At 41.5% G+C, this 24,557-nt stretch overlaps 1 protein-coding gene across 2 annotated transcripts in view; it reads left to right on the plus strand.

Moving 5' to 3' along the window:
* The window catches only part of prkcab (protein kinase C, alpha, b), a gene marked incomplete at both ends in the record, with an annotated part of 99,573 nt that overhangs the window by 34,920 nt on the left and 40,096 nt on the right, over positions 1-24,557 (plus strand). For both annotated transcript variants that reach the window (XM_083896404.1, XM_083896405.1), the window contains one exon: positions 828-910. In XM_083896404.1, coding sequence (XP_083752530.1) covers positions 828-910 — 83 coding nt within the window. The remainder of the gene's footprint in view (positions 1-827; positions 911-24,557) is intronic.

The following is a 24,557-nucleotide window of genomic DNA, read 5'->3' on the forward strand; positions in this document are numbered from 1 at the left end:
GATTTTGCATGTTAAATTTGAAATTCGAACAATATAAAACAGGCTTCCTACAACAGCGTAAGTGAAATTACCATAATAATAACCACATGGGGGCTTTGATGATCAACTTCTCAGCCGTTGCGTAATTGCGGTGATGCAAAGTGCGCTGATAAAGGGATTGTCATTATTTAAATACAGACTTTGTTGTGATCTAAACTGGCCCTTGCGGCTGCTTTGAATTGGGTTGCAGCTTTATCTGCTTTGCATCCGTAATGTATGGTCCAGATTATGAAGCTATTGACTGCTATTCTACTATCCTGGCTGCCACTGAGATAACCCGTTGGTCATGTCACAGTTAGGAACCATCGAGGAACCTTCCTCAGCTTAATGGGACTATTGTGACGCACCGCAGGCTTCATGTCAGCCGTGTCGTGCTGAGCGACACGACGGTTCATCCCAGTTCAGTGTGGAGACAATGATGCAATCGACATCAACCAACCCCAACAGATTGTAAAGAGCTGAGTGCAGCAGAACAAACACCAGGGACATTTTTTGTGTGGGTGTGTGTGTGTGGGTGCGCACATGTATTGTGAGACTGTTTATCTGTGTGTCCGTTTGGTTGTGTGTCCATATGGGAGAGGTTAGTCAAACTCATTCTGTGGACATTCTGTGTCAGAGATAACTTGCATAAGACACGTGACAGAACAATATAATATCTCATGTGCCTGTCGCTTTACTGTGCTGGTATTTTTTTTTTTTATTATTGTGCACCTATAAGAGAAGAAGACACAAAACGTGTTACTGTAATTCTCTCTTTGATATCGCTCTTGTTCTCTGTTCTTTTTCAGTGTGTTGTTTTGTGGTTCACAAACGCTGCCATGAGTTTGTCACCTTCTCCTGTCCTGGAGCCGACAAAGGTCCCGACACAGACGTAAGTTTACGCTTTTATGCTTAAGGTATAACTTTTAACACACTTGTAACACTGGATCTTTTCTCAAGCCCCTTCCTGACTACTGTTTATTTGGATAAACATTTTAAAAGATACATTCAGCCTTGTGTAAAGGACCTTAAAGGGATACCTGAGTAAAAGTATCTGACCAGAAAATGACTTTGGTAGAATTTTAAGTTACTTTTTTTAAATATAATATTACTTAAAGTATATGAAAAGTACAAGTATCAAAAGTGATTGAGGATTGAGCCATGGTAGCTCAGTGGTAGGGCAAGTTGTTATTCAACCGGAAAGTTGTGGGTTCAATTTCTGACTCTGCTAGTATATGGGCCAATTCCAATTCCTATCTTAACCCTCAAGCTCAACCCTTAATCTTAACTGGCCCTCAAAACCAAGTGTTGAGGGTTATTTTGTCACTTAGAAATGGGACACCCCTTAAATGCAGATTCAGATCAGACTGTGGGGGGCAGAATAACGCGAAAGCTGCGTCCAGTCTGTCAACTCCAAAAAAGAAGAAGAAGAACACATTTACGTCACAATTATTTATTACGATCCGTTTGTCAGTCAAGTTATTAGGTTGTCAGTTAGTTATAAGATGATACTCATACAAATACCACAACCACGGACATATTCAGCAGACAGTTACCACACACCACGGCTTATTGAAAAGTAAACCATAGCAAACGATCGCGCGTGCGCACCGGCCGGCTATTGACAAAAGATCGTAAAATAAAAATAAGTGTTACACAACAATGACGTCAGTAATCCATAATATGGGCCTAAACTAAGATAATACAATGGTTTTCTATTAACAAAGAAAATACTTAATTTGTAGCGTACTCGTTTTGCTGCTTTCGGCCCCATCTTTGTTCTGTCAAAACATGCAATGCATTCTGGGTAGCGCTTGCTCCCAAGGGTGGTCTCATAAAATCTCAATATTGAGGGCGATACAGCCCTTAAACTTGCCCCTCAACTTTTTCTGAGAATCACTAGCGGGAGCGCGCATTTTTGAGATTGAGGGTTAAGATTGAGGGTTAAGCAAGGAATTGGAATTCACCCTAAATGTGTCCTTGAGCAAGACATTTAACCCCATGTAGCTGGATACAGTTGACACTGATACTGTAAAGCCTGAAGAAATGTAAATTCAACAATAAAATAGTGATTCCAGTTCAGGACTGATAACATATATCATAGTCCTTTGGTTGATACTTTGGTTCAAGGAGTATGTATAAAGCTACTGATTTAATCGCTGATATTAGAACATTTGTTTGGTCAAAGTGGTGCTGGACCCTAGAGCAGGCAGGTGAACACAGTAGATAGTTTGAAGGTCTATAGAAGAAGGGGTTAACAGATGAGATGAACAATGCAGGAACTGGAGGTGAAGGTGGACAAAAAGCAGAATATAAGCAAATAACTAGCACTAGAAAACTAAGACATCTTCTGGAGACTTAACCACAGAGAGGTCTGTAACAATCTGTCGACGAGAGGCTTGAGAACCAGGAAATAAGTAGACGCTTGATGATCATATTTGGAGCAGGTGTGCTCCTGCTACAGGTGCACTGACCTGGTCATTAGCATGACCTAATTGTCACCACCCATTTTACTATTTTACTATTTTATATGACCGACTTATGGCTATGATGTAACCAATGGGGTCACACACCAGGGCAGGACCACAAACTCTTCTGACGACAGTCTCTATAATATCTGACAGAGTGCATAAATGAAAAAAAAATAAAATAAAACAAATTCATAAACAAGGAATAAGGAAGAAAGCAAAGAGTTAATGCCTGAAACACACTCTTATACACAAGGTAACATAAACAAAAAACTATGCCCGTATAACACATATTAAAAAAAAATAAAAAAAATAACTGGCATTGTTACATATAATATAGATTTCACTCTTAACTGAGTGTGAAATTAAGCTGTTTAATTATTCTCCTAATTCTCCTTTTTGAAATATTATCTCCTTGAATTCCAGTTGTGTCTTTTAAAAGCTTTATTTTCAACTCAAGTGTTTTCATACAGCGGAGGTCTCTTTGTTTGCAAGTGTGAAATGGAGCTCAAACTCACAATTAAAAGTGATATGCCATCAACAATTGAAATTAAAAAAGACACATTTTGTAGCTCACCTTTACAGGTTAAAATTGAGATACCAAATTAACAATTGAATGAAACTAATACAGGCATTGTGAATTTGGATGGTTTTCAAAGCAGAATGTTCATTTGATTTTGAAAACTTATTACACTATATTATATTTCTAATAACTTAGAAATTATTAGAATATAATCATTCAGTGGTCATTTACTGAATAATTAGAGGTTGTGTTGTACATAAAATTAAAGTCGTTGTTGTCATTACATCAACCTGGTCTCAGAACGGTCACAGTATTTGAGTTAGTTTGCCCTGTCGATGCTTTTAAACTTGAATATGACACATATTGTTGGACCTGTCCTGACCTTTACCTTTTGTCAGCTTGGGATTGGCACCAGCAGCCCTGTGACCCTCGTGTGTATGATAAAATGGTAGAAAATGAATGAATGGATGGACAGATATTGTTGGGTTCTGTGATTATTGGGTCTTCCTTCATTCTCGCTTCTTTAGGGGCTTTACAGAGACATCCATATAGACCTATACCACTCAAAACACTTCAAAACACCATTCGAATCGATAGTTGTTATGAGAGAGTGTATCGCACCATGTCTTCATATTGATTTTTCTGTCAGCTGATAAAAGTCTACCATCCATTAGCAGTATATCTGCAAATTTTTTTTTTAATGCTAATATTTTGTCTGTACTGTTGTTGTTGGTGAGTTCCGTTTGTTATATGAACATTATTCTCTGTGACATATTAGGAGGATTTTATTTTCCGGGCCTTTTATGGTTAAAATAAGAAAAAAAAAGTCTGGATGGACATTTTGAAGTGTACGTGTTAAAGGGTTAATATCTAGTCCGACGAACTGGAACCATCCCTTCACGAACATGACACAAGATGTTTCTGACAGAGATTCAACATTGTCAAGTATTGTTATATCACTGTCATGGACCATTGTTAAGCACTTGTCAGATGTCAGAAAATGCCTGCAAGTACTGGTGAACCAGTAAATGCTATGCACTTACCAATGAATTTAGATTTGATTAATTTCAGAAAAATCACTTCAAAAATCTCTTTCAAAGTCTACTTGGTCTTTACACTTCTCTGTATCCCTCTCCCTCATCAAGAATGGGGAGGGTCTACGCCTCCATGTGAAGTGCAGGGGTAGGGGCTAAGTGAAAGAGACAAGGGCTGACAGTGGATTGAGCCCTGTAGTGATTTAGGACCTCGTTAATACTAATCTACTTTGAGATTGTTGTGTCATCCATCTCTATAATCAGTTTTTTAAATACTATCAAAGTATCTCTCTTTCACAACTGTAAACACAAAGAGCCAATCATCTCACGGCGTATTCTCACGCGGCCTCTTCTCTCAACCTGAAAGACACACTAATGAATTTCCCTCACGAAGTCAATTAAGATGATGAAACGCACCCACGCTAATGTTCTGTTGGTGTTTATAGAGCACGGGGAATCAAAATGGCTCTTTTTTTTTTAACGTCGCCATTGTCTGATACGCTCCATGAACTTTGATGACGACATTCTGCGACTGTGATTCCCGGCTTAACGACGTCACAGTGCAGTTTAGTGACGCTACTGTAGCATCGCCGTCAAGTGTTTTAATTGACTTTAACCAGAGCAATGGCTTTTCTTTTATGTCTTGATCACTTGTGGGCTGCATTGCTGTACCTGATCCATCTATTTTTGCTTTCTGCTGAACAATGTCTCTCTGTTTTTCCTTTTGAAATATCTCTCTTGTTCTTTCTTTGTGAATGACAAGTGTCTATGCCTGATATTAATTTTTTATTATAAAGATGCAAAATACATGCAGATTGCTCAGTCAGTTTGGCTGTGATGCAGACATTACGCGCAACACATTACTTACTACAGCGCGAACAGCATTAAACACAACAGCGAAACAAAGAGCATGTTTTAGTATCTCAAAGGTGAGAAATGGGAAACATGAAAAGGAATTTTAAGTTTAATGACAAACATCCGAAGACTTTTGACAGTTTGTTAAAATAAGCCATCTCATGTATTCCATTCCAACTGTTTCTTCTTGTTGTTTTTGGTTGTGATGCAAACTTTTGCCTAATTACCAGTACAATACTAAGATGTGTATTCATCATATGGCTGTCAGCATAGGCTATAATGAATTATCTGGTGAGGTAGCTGCCAGGGCACTCATTCTAGTGATGGGATCGGCAGTTCATTTGAGTATACTGAATCACTTGAATCAGTTCATTGAATTGATTCGTTCAAGAGATTCGTCCACCGAATCGTTCAGTGCCCTGCTATGTGACTCACCTCCTCCCTGAGTGCAGTACGTTCGCGCCATAGAGTGCGTGACAGCGCGGATGAGATTCATGTCCTCAGCCACAGTTCTCCAGCTCTCTGTGTGTCAGTTCGTTCGTGAATCATGACTGAGTCAGTGTACTGACAGCGCGAACGAATCACAGCAGCACGGCAGACACAGTCCTTCTTACTAGTCACTCCCTCCCCGCTCGGCGCACGTTGGCTGGCTTCGTTTGCCGAAGATTCACGAGTGAGTGACGGCGTCGGCAATCGACTTCACGAGTGATTCACAGAACGCGGCAGTTGCACTCCCGGCCGCCACGATCGCTGCTGAGCTCAACTGAACTAAGAAAGGAACAAATCAGTTCATTAAGTGATCCCAGTCAGTTCGTTCACTCAAATTTTTCATACTTTCGAACGAATCACTCCTGACCGACACAACACTAACTCATTCATCTTCCTCTGCTTTATCCTCCACACGAGGTTGCTGGTGCCGATCCCAGCTGACGTAGTGTGAAATGCAGGGTACACTCTGGAAAGGTTGCCAGTCCATCACAGGGCCACAAAGAGACAACCATTCACTCTCACACTCACACCTACAGTGAATTAAGAGTGTCCTAATCACCAAATCAAAATGTTTTTTAGTCTGTGGGAGGAAACCGGAGAACCTGCAGAAAACCCACACACACAGGGAGAACATGCAAACTCCATGCAGAAAGGTCCTTGTTTGCAAACCCGGGTATCTGTGCTGCAAAGGCAAGAGTGCTAAACACTACACCAACCATGTGGCCTAACAAAGGACAAAGGGTGGAATCAAACCCCTGCTTACTCCAATGGGCCCTGCGCCCTACGGAAAACCGTGTAAAAACACACGGAGGTCGATGCGTACGAGTGAAACTTGTCTCTTGTTTTTTTTTCTTTCTGTCCATCTTTAGATCGAGTGACTCACAAACACCGATCTCTCTCTCTCTCCCTCCATCCCTCCTGCCATCGACACTCCTCCATCTCTGTCCCTCAAGCATCTGAATCAGTGCAGTGTCATGACTCTGAATTTGGCTTGGAGCTCGGACAGACGCACATTCTGTCTCTCTCTCGCTCACACACACACACACACACACACACACACACACACACACACACACACTCACACTCACTCACGCACACACACCCTCTGCCCCCGTTTTGCCAGCCTCAGTGTGTGAATGGCGTCATCTGTCCGGCAGACGCTTTGATCCCCTGACGCTTTGAGATATGAGATATTGGTATTAGCATTTGAGTGCGAGTGAAACATCCCAACCCCCTTCTGTTTCTCATTCAAAGCATGGTGAGGCGTAGGTGGTAAATAGTGCTGTATTATCAGTCAAGGATCTCTCTCTGTGGAACCACTGAATGAAGATGATTCATCCATAGATAAAACAACAACAACAACATGGGATTCACAAACAAGTTTACATGAGTGTAAAAAAAATAATAAAAATGTCTACTTTAGATAGGACTTCATGTCAGTGACAGCTCTGGTCGCTGTGACGTGTGCAGATTATGCTGTGCATGGTTATATTGCTGTTACTCTTCCTTGGCAAATCCTCTTTGCAGCCATCTGTCTTTTGCCCTGTTTATTATTAACACTGCTGCAGAGTGTTCACTATTCTAGATGGCTTTTTTTTTTCTTTTTCCATCCTGCACCATTTGTGCCTCTGAGATCTCTTACTTTCATGTAGGAATTGATGTATCGTTGGCATTTATTGATTTCAGCAATGAATATCGGTGTGCAACTTTTCGAAGGGTTGATTCCATTAAGTATGTTTGTATAAGGGTACAATCGTTTTAATAATTATGGGTGAATTCCAATTCCTTGCTTAACCCTCAATCTTAACCCTCAATCTCAAAAATGCACGCTCCCGCTAGTGCAAGTGCTGTCCTGATTCTCAGAAAAATTAAGTTGAGGGGCAAGTTTAAGGGCTGTATCGCCCTCAATATTGAGATTTTCCGTCACCACCCTTGGGAGCAAGGGCTACCCAGAATACATTGCGTGTTTTCACATAAGAAAGATGGCGTCGAAAGCAGCGAAGCGAGTGCGATACAAATTAAGTATTTTCTTTGTTAATAGAGATATAAAAATTATGAAAACCATTGTATTATCTTAGTTTAGACCCATATTATGGATAACTGACGTCATTGTTGCGTAACATTTATTTTTATTTTACGATCTTTTTGTCAATAGCCGGCGCGCACACGCGTTCGCTATCGTTTACTTTTCAATAAGCCGTGATGTGTGGTAACTGTCAGCTGAATATGTCCGTGGTTGTGGTATTTGTATGAGTATCATCTTATAACTTACCGACAACCTAATAACTTGACTAAAATAAAATAATAAATAAATAATCGTGACGTAAATGTGTTCTTCTTCTTCTTTTTTGGAGTTGACAGACTGGACGCAGCTTTCACGTTATTCTGCCCCCCACAGTCTGAAGACGTATCTGCATTTAAGGGGTGTCCCATTTCTAAGTGACAAAATAACGGCCAGTTAAGATAAGGGTTGAGCTTGAGGGTTAAGATTGAGGGTTAAGATAGGAATTGGTATTGGCCCTTAATCTTAGAATAAGCCTTTTATATGCGTTTGCTTTTCAGAGGCTGCATGAGTGTGTACAAACCACACTTAGAAAGCAGGACACTTTGACTTGTAGTGCTTGTTTTCCAGTCATAACCACACATTTGGTGTTTGTTTGTTTGTTTTTATGTGAGAACGTTCCCCCTACCTTGTGAACTGAATACATAAATACAAAAATCTTTAAAAAATATACTTGTTGATATGACATTTCTGGAAATGTCATATCAACAAGGTCACAGAAGAACACACATATAACATACATTACAGCGGAGATGGCTGGAGGTGTCAGGCTTCCGCTGAAGCGGGCTTTGTTGCATTTCATGCTTTTGAATCTCCTTTGTGACGGCAGGAGTTGGAAATGATGATTGCGTGGGTGCGTGTGTGGCGTCCTGTGATATTGCATGTGCGATGCGTGTGATGGCCTCGCCGTTTTGTTCTCGTAGGTTTGGAGTTTGTGGACCAATTATTTGTGTGGCAGTGTTGGTTATCTTAAAGAGTTTGTTGTAAACAGGTGGAGCAGTATATAGCAAGATGGGTTGTGCAATGCTTGTAGTAACAGAAGCAGGTGGAGGTCGACAGTTTGCTGAAAATCTTGGATTGCCTTTTTTTTTTCTGGATATCTGTTGTGTATCTTTTGTATCAATTATGAATCCAAGGTGTCTGAAATGCTCGACTAGTCTCTACTCTTTTATTTTTGATGATGACGCGGAGATGGGGTTGTGGGTTGCCAAAGACCATTTCTTTTGTTTTGTTAACATTGAGGTGAAAGTGGTTCTGATCACACTGTAGGGTGATTTGAGAAACTGTGTTGTGATATTTTCTGACTTAAGTTTGTGTCTGTGAGGAAGCCAAGACGATGGCTGTGTCATCTGCATATCTAATAATAATAACAGGCAACAAGAAGTTATCCTCATTACACATTTACTCACATGTTGCACTTGCTTGGTTTCAGTCTAATTCTGCCTAATATTTCCCAGCAGCTTTGTCTTGTATATAGATATAAAGTTGACACAGTTATCCGCATGTAAAATCAGACGTCATCACCGATTCCTCAGAGGAGTTCTTTGCTAATGTCCCAATTATTTATGCAGAGAACAACACAGCTGGTTGTATTATTTCCTGGTGTCAGAACCTGTCATCTGTCTACCTGCACAGAGATGAGCGAGTCAGATCATCACAGTGAGAAATCTCTGCTTCACTTTGACACACTGACAGGCAAAACAGCAAAAATCCCTTGTTCCTTCCCCTCTTGCTGCTGTTGGCAGCTTTGACTGCTGAGAGCTTCTTTGTGCTGAAGCGGTTTCAGCTTTACTGCAGTTCAGTGCCGTTCTGGGGACTCTTTCTCTTATGTGGTCGCCTTTACCAAAATTCTCCACAGAGCTGAGTTTCATGCCCGGCGACAGAGGCATTTGCCCTCATTTATTAATCAAGCGTAGACCAAAAAAAAGTGGGCACTCATTTGAGCTCAAAAAGTATGCTGATTTCCACTGGGACTGTGTGGATAATTATTAGATCCTACTAATGCAACAGAGGTTCCCAGACTCGCAGTTACATTAGATATTGTGCACAAAATGTGGAGTTTCATTGTTGTATGACGGTGATAACACAACCAATAATCTACACCAGACTATGTGTGACATAATTACAAGCAGTTTACATGAATTCAGTGTGCAATTATGCATGCGGAGTACAGTGGAGCGCTGCTGAAGGGCAGAAGGCTGTGTCTGTGAGCAGAGGGGGGGGGGAACCCTGCTGTGACATCACAGGGAATGTGCAATTGTGTACATTATAAGGACAGGAAACAAAGCCAAACTCTGCAGACGGGTGTTTTCTTGTGAATGTGGCATATTTAAATATTTACCGTTATCTGACAAAGTTGTGCAATGCTTGCTGTGTGACACTGTCGGAGACACCCTCCGACTGAGCAGGGCTAGGGTCTGGCTGAAGCGCAGAAAATCGCTTTTTCATGGCGGTGTTTTGAGGTCCGATGGAGCAATAAGCTTTAATATTTGATGACTTGTGCAACACGATGAATGTATGAATTAAATATTAAAACCTCAGCTGGACTTCTCTTGTCGAACACCCTCGCTGTTGACCACAGTGTCGATTTCTCTCCTCACTGTTGCTTTCTGATGTTATGATGCTTATTTTCAGTTTCGGGAAGCGTCTCTGCTTGGTCGTATTTCACATCTCAGGGGCGAGGTCTAAGGATGTTTGAGGAATGAGGGCCGTCAGGGTGTTTTTGGGTCTGTCTGACCCTTTGAATGTCGTACAAATGTCCAATCAGACTCACGTATGGAATGATTTGATTTTGGCGAACACACTGTGATATATTACACAAAGAGTAAATGTGAGTCCATTAGGGAATCCCCATGAATTTGGCACATACTGTATGTTCACACAAGGATGAACTTGATGGTCAAATGTCAAGATCATGTAGGTAAACGAGAAACACACCTCAAGAGAATTAGTTCAATTATAACAATAAATGCATCTTATGCGAGTGGATGCACAATAACATGGCCAGCAGATGCTATAGAAGGGTACATTCATATTTTATATAATGTATCCATGCTTCAGTTCTACTTGATATCAATAGTTTCTTCTTGCATGGACATCATTGTGGCACTTTGCAACCATCAGGACTCGGGTAATGAGACCAGCGAGTCATTACCCTCCCAGCAGCTCAGCGCTAACCCGCGCCAACAGCTGGGAGAACTTACATGGCTACATTACACGGCTGTTTCAGCGGCTTACCCGATGTCAAATCTCCCCACATGTTAATGCTGCAGTGTGCGCAGACAGCAGATTAAAGAGTCAAGCCTCGTTCAGCACATCCACACACAGCAAAAATGATGAGCACCTCGTCGTTAACTTTACAACACGAACGACAGACGAGCGCCTGTGTGTCATTAAGCCAGAGGAGCGCTCCGATTGGATGATGTAAGATCACTCCATTAAGGGTCTGTGGATATAACCTCGCTCTTCAGTCACTAAGGCTCACCGTATTTCCCAGACTGACACAGACACTGGTAAATACACATTTACAAACCTATTAAATGCAAGTAATGAGTTTTTACTAAGATTTGATAATAAATTCATTTATTTAATTCCATCCATCCATCCATTATCTACCGATTTATCCTCCACCGGAGGGTCGCGGGGAGTGCTGTGCCTATCTCAGCTGACACTGGGCAATAGGCGGGGTACACCCTGGATAGTTCGCCAGTCCATCGCAGGGCTACATATAGACACAAACAACCATTCACTCACACTCTCACACCTGACCAAAACACCTAATCCCCATATTGCATGTTTTGGACTGTGGGAGGAAGCCGGAGAACATGCAAACTCCTTGCAGAAAGGCCCTTGTTCCGAAGTTGTTCCAAACGGGGCTCGAACCCAGGAACCCGGGTCTTCTTGCTGCAAAGGCAATAGTGCTAAACACTACACCAACCGTGGGCCCACGGTTTACTTCCAACTATAATTATTTAAGTCTTGCATATTGACAAAGAAGATTTAATTCACTCATTTCCTACCACTCTACTTTGGGGATGAGGATGGCTGGAGCCAATCCCAGCCAACCCACAGCCGACCCTGGACAAGGCTGCCAGTCCATCGCAGAGACGAACAACCATTCACTCACTCTCACTCATACCTACGTTCAATTTAGAGTGTCCAAGTAATCTAAACTGCATGTTTTTGAACTGTGGGAGGAAGCTGGAGTACCCAAAGAGAACCTGGGGAGAACATGCAAACACATGACAGGCCGTTGGAATCCAAACCAGTGACCTCCTTGCTGTGATGAAACAATGCTAGCCACTGAACCATTGTGTGACCTGGAATTTTGTATTTGCATCATTCTCAAGGACAAACAACTGTTTTAATTGTAATGCCACACCAGCTGGAACAAAAACCGAGCTGCTGTCTGATTTAATTACAGATATTAAACTGTAATCTGCTGTTGTAATCTGCATGCTTGATTACAAAAGCCACAGTTTAAGGTTGAATGAGATTGGGGCCTGTTGGGGACATATTAACGTACTCCTGCTGACTCTGCCTGGCTTTTTGTGTGGGAATTTTCAGAACGCGGTGCACTCATCTTCTGGAGTAAAAACATCTTGTTAGCGTTAGCTCTGCCATGTTTGTAGCTCTTCCTTTGCCCGCTGGCGACTGGAGCACGTGGACATGGTCCCGTCTCCATTAGATTATCTGTGTTTTTTCAAAGCTGTTGATAAAGCGTGCAAATGAAACACATCACACATTCCCTGAACGCAGGACGTCTGGATGTTGATTGAGCGAGTGTGTGAACGAGACTGTGCCACAGAGACAGAAACCTTACTCGTGCTGGATGTCTGCTTCGCCTCGCCTCAGGTCTGTTTGTCCTAATTGCTTGTCACATCATCTGGCTATATTCGCTTCTGCAATCTGACCAAAAACACGCTCAGTGGGACATCTGCATCGTTGCACAGCCACCAACTGACTTCTGTTTGAGCACTGACATCTGTGGGGGACGAATTCAGTGGGCCAATAAATCAGCTATTTGTTTCTTATAGCTGGCCTTTTTGGGGTCTACCCACCTTAGAACAGATTCGCTGGAACGTCTGCAGTTAGCAATGTTTTCATTATTGACCTCCGCCAAGGAGGTATATGTTTTCACTGGAGTTTATTTGTTTGTCTGTCTGTCTGGTAGTGACCAACATAACTCGAAAAGTCACGGACGGAAATTTTCAGGAAACGTCCGCAATGGGACCAGGAACAAGCGATTTTGGGTGTGATCTATGGGGGGGGGGGGGGTAGTTGGGGGGCAGTTGGGTGCCTGAGCTGCCTTGGCGGAGGTCTGCGCTCTCCGAGTGCTTTTCTAGTTGAGCACTGTTACGTAATTTATGCTGTTAAGTAGACTTTTGTAGTTCTATTTGAGGCATGGCTTTGAAAGAGGTGCCGTTTGTAAAGCATTTAGATTTAACATTTAGATTTAGCATTTATATGTATATTTAACATTTACATTTAACTATTTAATACAATTCTGAGTGAATAAATATTGTTGTAAATGTGCTAAAATCTGACTTTCAAAAATTCACACCACTTTTTCAAATATCGTTTAAAGCTAAATGTGACAAAATGTGTTATTTCTCAGCATGTGCTTCTTTACAAACGGCACCTCGTACAAATCAGCCTGTTGTAAGTTCATCAGAATAATCTCTGATACATTATTTGAAGGTGGAACTTAGGAACGTATAGGAAAATATAGATGGAGATACAAAACCTATATTGGTTTTCCAACAATAAATAAGACCGATGAATCAAGCCACTACCAGCATAGATCACTTCACTTCAATGAAACAGGAAATATTGTCAAACAGCAGCAACACCAACCGTCTCCCACTCCTTCCTCGGAGTGCTTCAGAGAAACACATACTGCTATTGTGTGTGTGTTCATATATTAGTGAACATACGCTGAGTGGATGTTGTTAACAGCGCGGCTCATTAAGTTTCACTCACAGGCCGACAATGACAGAAGTCCTCTGCCCAAATAAACCCCGATGACCTGCAGAGGAATGGGAAACAAGGGAGGGAGGAAACGAGTTTGAAGCAATTAAGAAGACGGAGAAAAGTTACTGGAGTTTCAATTAGGTCAGACTGTTTCAGTGGTAATGAAGTTAAGGAAAAAATATGAGTGAAGGGGAAAGCAACACAGTATTACTTTGCTATGATTAAAGTGGCTGCACCATTTTAAGCCCACACAGCTGCTACGACACACACACTCCTTTCAAAGTTTAAATTTGGAGAAATTTAGTTCGTCTTCTCCAGGGGTAAAGAACAGACAGCTGCTGGACCCGTTCTTTGGAGGAGAATTTCATAATGAAGACAGAAGAGATGGTAAAGTGTGGTCAGAAGAGAATTCATTTTAGGAGTGGAGGGACAGTCGGAAACTAGCACACGCCGGATGAGCGATGACAGCGGTGGAGTAGAAGAGGAAACTCTGCAACATTGTCATTTCCTGTTCCATCAGAAGAAGGAAAAAGTAGAGCAAACAGAGAAGTCTGGGAGGTTGTCTTCTTGCTGGGAAGGAAAAAAAAAAAAGACAGAAAAGAATAGGAGGAGAGTGTGGTTCGTAGCATGTCGTGCATGCCAACAGGTCAGTCCCTGCTGGGCTGTGATGAAGAAGAGGAGGAGCAGTGGTTGGAACACAGTGGTGACGCAAGTACATTGAGAGAAGCATGAAGAACATGAGTCACACTGATAATTATGATGACGTCTTAACACAGCGGTACGGTCAGTGATATGCATTTGTGAGTGTTGGTGTGCGCTCTAAATCGTGTATGTTTGTACATGCAGGACGCATTTCATCTTTCAAAGTGGCAGCACAATCATCAGGCATTCAAATCACATTTGTGTTGAAAATAGGTGGCCTAAAAAAATTCCCCTAATGCTGCTTTTATACTACATAGTCCCAGTACAGTACAACTTGACTCAGCACATTTTTTTTTAGTTTTTCCATTAGCGATAGTACCTGGTACTTTTTTTAGTACCTGCACTGTGAAGGTTCCAAGCGAGCTGAGACGATACTATGCGCGTCGGCAGACTGACGTCCACTGATTGGTCAGAGTGTCGTCACTGGAAGAGACGTGAGAAAAGAGTCCAACACAAGAATCAAGATGAACAATGCTGAACTGTAGATCAAATAAAAAGACTTAAAGGTGCATTATGTAATAAATCTAAAGCAACTGGTCATAAAATCCTCCTAATATGTCACAGATACTCAGGAATAATGTTCATATAACAAACTGAACTCACCAACAACAACAGTACAGACAAAATATTTGCATTAAAAAAAATATTTTGCAGACTGCAAATCATGTTTATGTTTTGAAAATCATGTTTTTGCATGTGGCGCCACCTACCGCCATCTACCAATCATTGCAGTCAGTAGAGTCTCAGCTGCCGAGTCACCACGGGTTGCCAGTTACGTCAGAAAACGACGTATTGTATACGTAAATGTATTTAGCGACAGCACCGCTCAAAGCCTGCGATCGCGACCGACGAGTCGATTCACAACCTCTGCCGCTGTATTTCAGGCGTTTTTTCCCCCCTGGTAGTTTTCCTGCCCCTGGTCGAGGGTCTAAGGACAGAGGATGTTACCAAACCTGTGATGCACCGTGAGACAAACTGTGTTTTGTAATTGTGGGCTGTATAAATAAAATGTTATTGAATGATTGATTGATTGATCAGTCAAGAATTGAGCACATAATTGAGATTTACTCACTTGTGTTCCATAGCAAAATCTTATATCCCTCCCGTGTATTGAGGTATATCTCTCGGTTAGGCACACACACACACACACACACACACACACACACACCTGCATGTAAGCACACACCACTCACACACGCACACGCACACACACACACACACACGTAAGCACTGATACCTGCCCTAGAAATGTCAGTCTGAGCTGGTGCTTGTTGCTGGAGTGTTACTAAGGAGTGGAGTTGCTCAGAAAGGTGAACTCTTAGTCTCCCTGACATGTTTTCCCTCTCTCTCTACATGCTCTGCAGTTGTGACCCATTACACTCCACAAACCACTCTGAGATCTTCTAATTTAAACTTGGTGACTTTGTTCAGATGACTCTTTTTTTTTTAAACGCAAACTGTGATAAAGGCTTTTGTCATTTGTAACTGATCATTTTCAGCGCAGTGCCACAGAGCACACGCTTCCTCCACCAGTGACATTTACGTAAAGTGAATCAAAGGAACTTAAATGATCCTTTGGCCAACACTCCGCTGCATCTTTTGTGTCATGCTTCTTGCGTCTTTAATTATTTCGAGACGCACAAGCATTGCTGGATATAACCGCTGAATGAAGGGAAGCTCATTTAGTGCAGACAGACTAATGATGTCGCCAGATCCTGCTCCCTGCTGAGGTGAAGTGTGGAAGATGAATAGTCATAAAACATGCACCCTCAGCAGGTAAAATACTCGGAGTGGCCTGATGGGAAGCATTTGAGATGAGGAAGCTCTTTCTGCGGTGCCTAACCTGATTTAAGGACTTAATGGCTGCTCATGAACAACACCTCACTGCTGAGAATAAATTCATAACGCTCAAATTGGGTTCTGTCACTGATGATTTATACGCATAACAAAGACTTCTTCGTCTTGGCATGCCCAGACATTACAGATAACAGAAGTGGAGTTGGTATTGTGTATTCACTTCTCATTTAAATGACACTGAAATGGCTGTGATATTTGATATTTCCATGAATCCAAAATTGATATTAATGTTCATTTTGTTGCCTGGCTCTGTAATAAATCAGACAGTTAAATCTGGATTAACTCAATTGAAAACAGGCCGAGCTCATGCCAATAGGTCGGGTACCTGTTGGCCTGTGAAATCTGCCAAATCATAGCGTTTACTCCCTCGCCGTCGTTCTTTTTTACTCAAGTTCATCACTTTCTTTCCTGCACCTTCTGCAGTTTGCTTTCTTTGTGGTTTAGTCATCACAAATCCAGCAGCAAAGACTGACCAGGGACACAAGGGTAGCTTTGCTGTTATAAGTGCAGTTCTCACATACGCGGTGCACACGAGTGTGTTGTCATACTCGGTTAACCTTTGCTCAACTACTTTGCTCAGTTGGACTGACGTCCTGGTCCCAGTATACAACCACTAGCAGGGAATGGATTTAATGGAAGTGTGTCCGCCTCCATTACACTAGAATTAAAATATGTTTTATTGTCACACACACATACACCAATTAGTGAGAGTGAATTTGACCTTTGCATTTAAACCATTATTTTTACATAGTAGGAATGAACACACACACAAACACCCATTGCTCCCTGGGTACAGATTAAGTGCCTCCCACTGCTCCTACGGGGTTACAAGACCAATTCCCTTCCACTTATAGCCATGGGCCACACTCCTACTGATACTGTAGCATAAGGTAGAGCTGAAACATTTAATCGATGAAATTATTTATCATCGATTACTAAATTAAATTCGTCAACTGTTTTGATAATCGATGAATCGGTTCAAAGCTTTTTTCATGATTAAAACAAGATTTATGATTGTTTTAGTTTCTTAAATGTGAATATTTTCTTGTTTCTTTGCTCCATATAACAAATAAATAATTAACTGAATCATCCAAGACATTGGAGAACATCATCATTTCCAGGTTTGACAAACACTGATCAACATTTTTATTTAGCATTTTCTGACAATTTTGGGAACAAGCGATTAATCGAGAAAATTATCGACAGATTAATAAATTATGAAAATAATCTTTAGTTGCAGCTCTAGCATATTGAGCTCCGTTCCAAGTCGTCCTACCGTCGATGAACCTTAAAAATATGAATAAAATCTCTCCTCGTCCATCCAAAGGATTTACCGACTGACTGAAGTTATACATGCAGCACTAATTCATCACCCAACTGTGTTAGTCGTACTCCGAGCAATTAGATTCAGTACACTTTCAGTCAGACTAAGACGTTTATTTCAGTTGAGCTAACAAAAATAATTGGGTTGGAAAATCCCAGTGTGTAATACCAATTCTTTGTAGTGACAAACACAGAGAAATATCACCCTATTACCCTCGGCTTGAAGAGACGTTTAAGCATCTTTCAACTCATTTGTTTACTTTACAGCCCTTTTTTTTATTTTTTTTAAGCCCACCCACTGGTGCCATCACATCGCTTCAATGTCACATCATAAAAACTAACAAATGGTATTAGACCCAAAAACAGTCCTTCAGTAAAACCTGTTGTTTGAGGTACAGCAGTGGTTTTTAACAAGTGAAGTGGCTGAATAGAAGGAAAACAAATCTTTCACCTTTCAAACATTGAAATTAACATCAGAAATAAAGCATCACCTTGTAAAAGAATCCAACAAGAAATGTTGTTTTGCACCAAAGTAAAGCCTGGCTCAGTTTTGTTTTATAAAGGTCCTTCCATTCAAATAAGAGAAAAATGAGTCAATTTAGGTTTATGTTTATGTTTCTTACCAGTGAACTCATCAAAATGGAAATTGTCAGATGATTGTTTTATGAATCATTTATAAACCCACCGTGCATAAGGTTGGTGTGAGCCCCTACATATCTGTCTGCGTTTGTGTGTGTGTTATTGCAGACAGGCTGGTAAACAGTGAGTGCGTGTGTTTGCAGAGCAGACGGCAGCCAGGGAGCTGACCTATTCCTCAGACTGGAGGCAGAGGCAGCTCAATGTTTAATGTCAGCACTGGGGAGGAACCACAGGAGTTTTTTTTGGGGGGGGGGAGGTGGGAGGAGGAAGGAGGGATGTAGCAGGATTTTTGCTGCATTTTAAGCCAAAATATTCACCTTTCTTTTCCACGTGAATGGTAATATTTCAAAATGGCCACAGAGGTGCCACATCCTTGTAACGACAACAACATAGCAAAAGCCTGGTTTGGTACAGTGCAGTTCAGGTCGCCACGGTGCAGTTTGGAGCAGTTCACCCTGGTCTGACATGCGTTTCCACCGTGGCGGGTGTCGGCCGGATACACAGTCATTTTTACGTAATCTGCGTCAGATACGTGAATAGCGTAATGTCACACCAGCACAAGACAGTGTAGCTCACCAATAAATTCCACAAATTAGAAGAACGCAACACAGTAAACAAAGAGCAACAAGAGCACTCAGAGAGTACAGACCTTTGTCAAGGCTTAAACACCGTCAGCTGCGTTTTAGATGCCGGCACCTGGACTTTGAAATAACGTAATCTGATGGTCGAGTGCATGGTCGATCCTTCATCCATCACATCCATCTTCTACCGCTTTATCCTCCACAGGAGGTCGTGATCTCGCTCACACCTACGGTAAATTTACAGTGTCCAATTTACCTAATCCCCATGGTGCATGTTTTAGGACTGTGGGAAGAAACCAGAAAATCTGGAGAAAACCCACATACACATGGGGAGAACATGCAAACTCCATGCAGAAAGGCCCTTGTTCCAAGAGTGCTAACCTACTACACCACTAGGGGCAGCTGTGGCTTAATGGTTAGGGCTTCGAGCTCGGGACCGGAAGGTAGCCGGTTCAATCCCCGACCAGTCCGCAGCTGAAGTGCTGTTGAGCAAGGCACCTAACCCCCTCACTGCTCCCCGAGCGCCGCTCACTGGTATGGCAGCTCACTGCGCTGGGTTACATGTTCTACACCTCACTGTGTGCTGTGTGTGTTCACTAACTCACTGCAGAATTGAATTTCCCCTTGCGGGACTTAAAGGGTTCTTAATCTAATCTAATCTAATCTATAGGACAATACTACGTGATGCTGCAAGACTCAAAATCGGCTTCCCTGAGAATGGGCTCAATCAGCGTCCTACTTTGTAGCCTTAGGTGTTGATTTTAGTGAGAGAAATAACTCTGTTGATCACTATTACATAACCAAAACTTCCCCTTTACAGCAACTTAGTGAGTCCGTGGCATCTGCTGTGCCATAAGATGTGCCAAAAGACGGCAACGCAAGGTGGTACATGTTCATTCTATCTCTGCTAACTTAATTATGGATTGATCAGTCCTTTATAGCAACTGGTCAGCTGATTTGAAACTGTAAAGGTGCTCTCCATAATGGGTTTCTAAACACATTTTAACTTATCCATCGAAAGCCTCTTCACATCCTGATAGGAATCCTGAAGTCAAGTTGTTTGGGAAAACAAAATCTTCCCATGGTCCACACAAAACATCCACCCATCCATCCAAGGGTTACATGGATTCACCTGTTCCCAGACAAACACCATCATTCACCGTCACATTTTGAGGTCGTCAGTTTGGACTGTGTGAGGGAACAACAACAACAAGAACACCACATCCATGCATACGCCTCAGAAACATGCACAACAACATGGGAGTTGAGACTATTTAGGACAATGTGGTGAATAAGCCCACACAGCTGTCCTGAGAGCCAAGCAAGCCTCTAGCATTGCTTCAAGGCCGAGCCTGTGTGTCAACATTTTAGAATTCTTGCAATTAGATTTTTTTTCGAGGCAAGTCATTTTTCGGTAGTAAATAAAACATAAACCAGTGAGAGGAAAAACTACCTGTGACCCTACTTCATAAGGTGGTTTGACGTTTTGAGCAATTGGATCATAAATTATTAAATCTACTAAGGCAAATGATGCCTTGGTACTACTTTGGAGTTTTGGTAGTAACATGAAAATGAATTAGAGGTAATAGAGGTCTAAGGTAATAAGGGATTTAGGACACTTGCTGAAAGACCTGCTTTTGGAACCCGGTTAGAACAAGGGCCTTTCTGCATGTTGTTTGCATGTTCTCCCTGTGTGTGTGTGTGTGTGTGTGTGGGTGTGGGGGGGGGGGGTATTCTGGATAAGGTAAAATAGACACTATGTGTGTCTCTGTGATGGACTGGCGATCTGTGATCTAACACCCTATGTTAGCTGCAATTGGCACAGCTCCCCCCGTGACCCTCACGTGGAGGATTAAGTGGTAGAAGATGGATAGTGATAAGAGGATAAGATGAACAAAAAAAGAGGCAAAAGTTTTCATCACTCAGTCATCAACACTTTTCCTTTCCCTTTCCGTTCTGTTGGTTTTCCGGCTTCATGTGACTCTTGGTGCAAACATGCTGATGTAGGCCTAACTACCTCACACCCCGCAATACTGTTCTCATCTCCAGCAGCGACGACAGGAGGGTCGGCCCTTCCTAACTGTAACTGTGGGTGACTCATCTCACACCAACACGGGGGGGGAGGAGGATGATGAGGGGGATCATGTGGAAGCAAAAAAAACAGAAGAAGAAGAAGAAGAAGAAGAGAGAACACTCCCATGCGAGTTGTCACTTTTTGATAATTAAATGCAGAGCAGTTGGGGATGCTCTACATGCAGACACAAACACACACACAGAGAGTCGACTTTATACGCGTCAAGAGTGGGAGGACATCAGAGGGACACCTTACACATTATCCAGTCATTTTAACTGTATTCTCCTTACACTCCCATTTATCTCTCTTGTATTTCTTCCGTCTCTTTTCTAAGTTTTTACCTTTCTTTATTCTTGGTGTTTCCCACCACATCACACTTCCCTCTAATCTCTATAAGCGCAGAAGCCTCGTTGGTCTCATTAAGCCGTCACTGATCCCTCCTGCCGCGGCCGAAACTCATCAGATCATTAGTCAGCTCTGTGTGCGACACCTGGCCTGACAAGAATAGATCTGCCCAAACCCCAAACCTCTAATATTCTCAAAATGCCTCGAGCGCAATCAAGAAGGTGCAGACGCCACCACCACCACTGCCACTGCCTTATCAAATGATTGATCGGAACAGCCGTGGCACTTTGGAATTGATGTGAGAAAGAATTTACACCGGGTCTGTGTCGCTGCACATTTGTGTCACAAGTGGGTTGATTATGTCTCACGTGTGAGGATATGTAGATCTGCCTCGTCCTTTATTTCCCACCATCTAAATGCCATGACGGGTTACAACCTCCTGCATCTCATTCTGAATATATATTAATGGTGTTTTTCCTCATTCACCAGAGGCCAAATGTAATGCATGTATTGATTTCATACTGTATTTCCATTAGCAATATACATTAATCCTCGTGGGGATAAAAGGTCAGGGCAGAGTGGAACAGCAGCATCATCGGAAAAATTATGATTTTCATTTTTTTTTTTTTTCAAATAACATTTTGTTGTCGTGGCAAGAATCAGTTTTTTTTAGATTAACCTTTTGATCCAAATTCAGTATAGATGTGAACAGTATGTGAGGGTTAAATGAGCTCATGTTCAGCGTGAACAAGAAATTACACATAATACATAGCAGCTATGTACAGTATCAGTATATAAAGCTCAAGGTTCATGACAAGTTTTAATTTGAAATGCTTGCGCTTCCTAAAGGAGTGACGACACACTGTAAAATAAAAATATCTATGGTTTATGATCTGCATAACATGCTTAAAAAACATAAATTAATTACCTTACCTGGATTATTATTAATAATGTTTACCTGTAAGCAACAATTCAATTACTTATAAATATAGACAAATTCTGCTATGACACAAATAATGTCATTTTGTAGATTCCATGTAATTTTAATCACCATATAATATTTAATGTATAGTATTCAGTGTATTTCACAACTTTGTGTCCATGTAAATATCAACGCAGCAGTCTTTTAAACCAGGAAATGTAATCAGAGATACCTTAAAATATCTAATATTAGAACTCGAGCCAAAGAAAAACGTCTGCACAGTTATTAATGTTCTTCCCCAACATGTACAGTAGTAGTTTCTCCCAGATTAACATTGTACAGTATACAGTACGACGACCTATTGCACATAGTGCACATACAGTAGTCGACACACTGGATGAGGGAGGATTAAAAATATAAATAAATCTTTGGTCTCCCTACAATGAACCAATGTACTGTACATCAAGAGGATTTCATTTTCATCTTGTGGAAGCCTCACACATCTCATCCCATCTCATCATCAGTTCTCGCCGTCTGAACATGAGCGTATAGTACGTATGGATAAACCACGAGGATGTTCATATATCCCTTACACCTCTGGGATTAGCGGCCCCAGCTGATGGACCAGCTGTTGGTCTGAAAGCTATTAATTCAGTGTGTGCTCCAGTTAAACAGAGAGGGAAATGTCAATGTGAGAGAATCTAGTAAAGTTAGTGTAGTTTGGGCTTGAAGGAGGAGGCAAAGCTGGATATACAGACGAAGAGTTAGCGAGCAGATGTGATGCATTATGTCATTGTGGAGACGTACAGTACATAGATAGGAAATGTGTACACACACAAACAATCAAGTGGCCCAGCAGTAAGCGCCTACCGTTTGGCATCAGGGGCCAGTTACAGGGTATCTGACATAATACACACACACCCACACACACACACACACACACACACTGTTGAATGTCAGAGGGTTTGCGACACATGACATCATGCACACAGACTTAATCCAGTAGAAAGACGGAGGACACCAGAACATTTGTTCCCATATTAAGATGATGCACAGAACCTTCTGCTCTGACTGACTGCAGCGACACCAGTGTCACCATAGGAGCATGTGAGCGGAGCCAAGCAGGAAGGAAGAATTTTGGCTGGAAAGTGTAGCGGCATATTGAAAAAAAAAGAAAAAAGACTGAAGCATTACCCTGTGTCTTCCCCTAAAATATAATTATAGAACTATAACTATAAAGATGGAAAAAAGCTTTGGAAACATTTTACTGGAAATTAATTACTTCACTATAAATATACAGAATGTAATTATGGCATAATATTGAAATAAGCTGAAGAGTAAATAAAGTCTTGATCATTTACATGAGTTAACTTGTATGAACGGAGAGGAAGTAGTCAGGTATACAGCACAGTTTGCCTTGGACATTGTCTTTTTGGACTTTATTTTCGACAAATAAGCCAAACTCTTGACTTATATTCAATCATCTCTGTCTTCACAGTGTAGGCTGTTGTTGACTTTTAATATTTTACTGTAAAAGATTAGCTCGACTATCCAATCGAGATAGTCTTAGTCGGACTAATATTTGGATAATGCGATTCATAGTCAGATTACTCCTGCATGTATACGCTAGACAGACTTATCGTTGATTCAATAAACACTAGCTTATAGAAAGATACAGCGCAACCCATGGAGGCACGGCCAATACATTTTCTCCTCATGTACACATGGACTCTGCAAGTTGTCCGTTTGCCTGTCTTAGTCGGACTATGGTCTTAGCTGGACTAAACTGTGCATGTAAACGTACTCACACACAGTGCGTTTGCCTCCTGTCTGTCCTCCAGCAGTTCCCTGACGGATATTTTTGTTTTTGGCCAAAGCTTCATTGTTAGAGGAAAATGGTATATGTGATATGATATAAACTTGAACAGAGCATTTTATTTATCCAATCAATTGCACAAAAAAGGTGTCCTACTGGCTGGAAAACTGCTGATATGGCAAACAGCTGCACCAAGAAACATAATTTCATCATGACGTTCTCCAAACACATTATTGTCACAGATGGCCACTGAGGATGACCATGTGTGTAATTAAGTCCCATGCTGCTATGGGCTCGAGCTATCCATCTCTCTTATGTGCTCCATAGGCTTGACGTGCCTTATCCAATTTCCTGGGTTTGTTTGCCTGTTGACATCACACAACCTTTAAGCACTCGAGTGTGGAGCCGCTCTGCCGGTTGCTCATCAGCACAAAATGGCACAAATGAGGGATTCATCAAAGAGATGATTATTAACAAATCCTGTGGGTTTGCTGATTGTACTTTGTAAGGATGTGTGAAGTATCGGAAGCTTAGCGATGTCGATACACACATGCTCGTATTACTGTTCGTCACAACAGCTACAAGTTAAACCCCTCTAAATTCAATCGGGTTTGTGTTTAATCAAATTAATATCAGAAATTGAAATAAAACTGTTTAAAACAAAGGTTAAGTGCTGGCTAAAAGAAAAAGAGAGGTAATTGTGTTAGATATATTGTTTATTTATTGGTTTATTTGACTTGTAAGTTGTGTTTTAGTGTATTATCAAGTGGAGTCAAGTTCTGTCATACTTTATTGGACTAATTATGTTTTGTATTCATCTTTTGACAATTGTTATTGTGTGTATTGTAGTTTAGCTTGCAGTTGTTGTGTATATGC

Source organism: Microchirus variegatus (genome assembly GCF_963457635.1).
Source record: "Microchirus variegatus genome assembly, chromosome: 10".
Taxonomy (NCBI): domain Eukaryota; kingdom Metazoa; phylum Chordata; class Actinopteri; order Pleuronectiformes; family Soleidae; genus Microchirus; species Microchirus variegatus.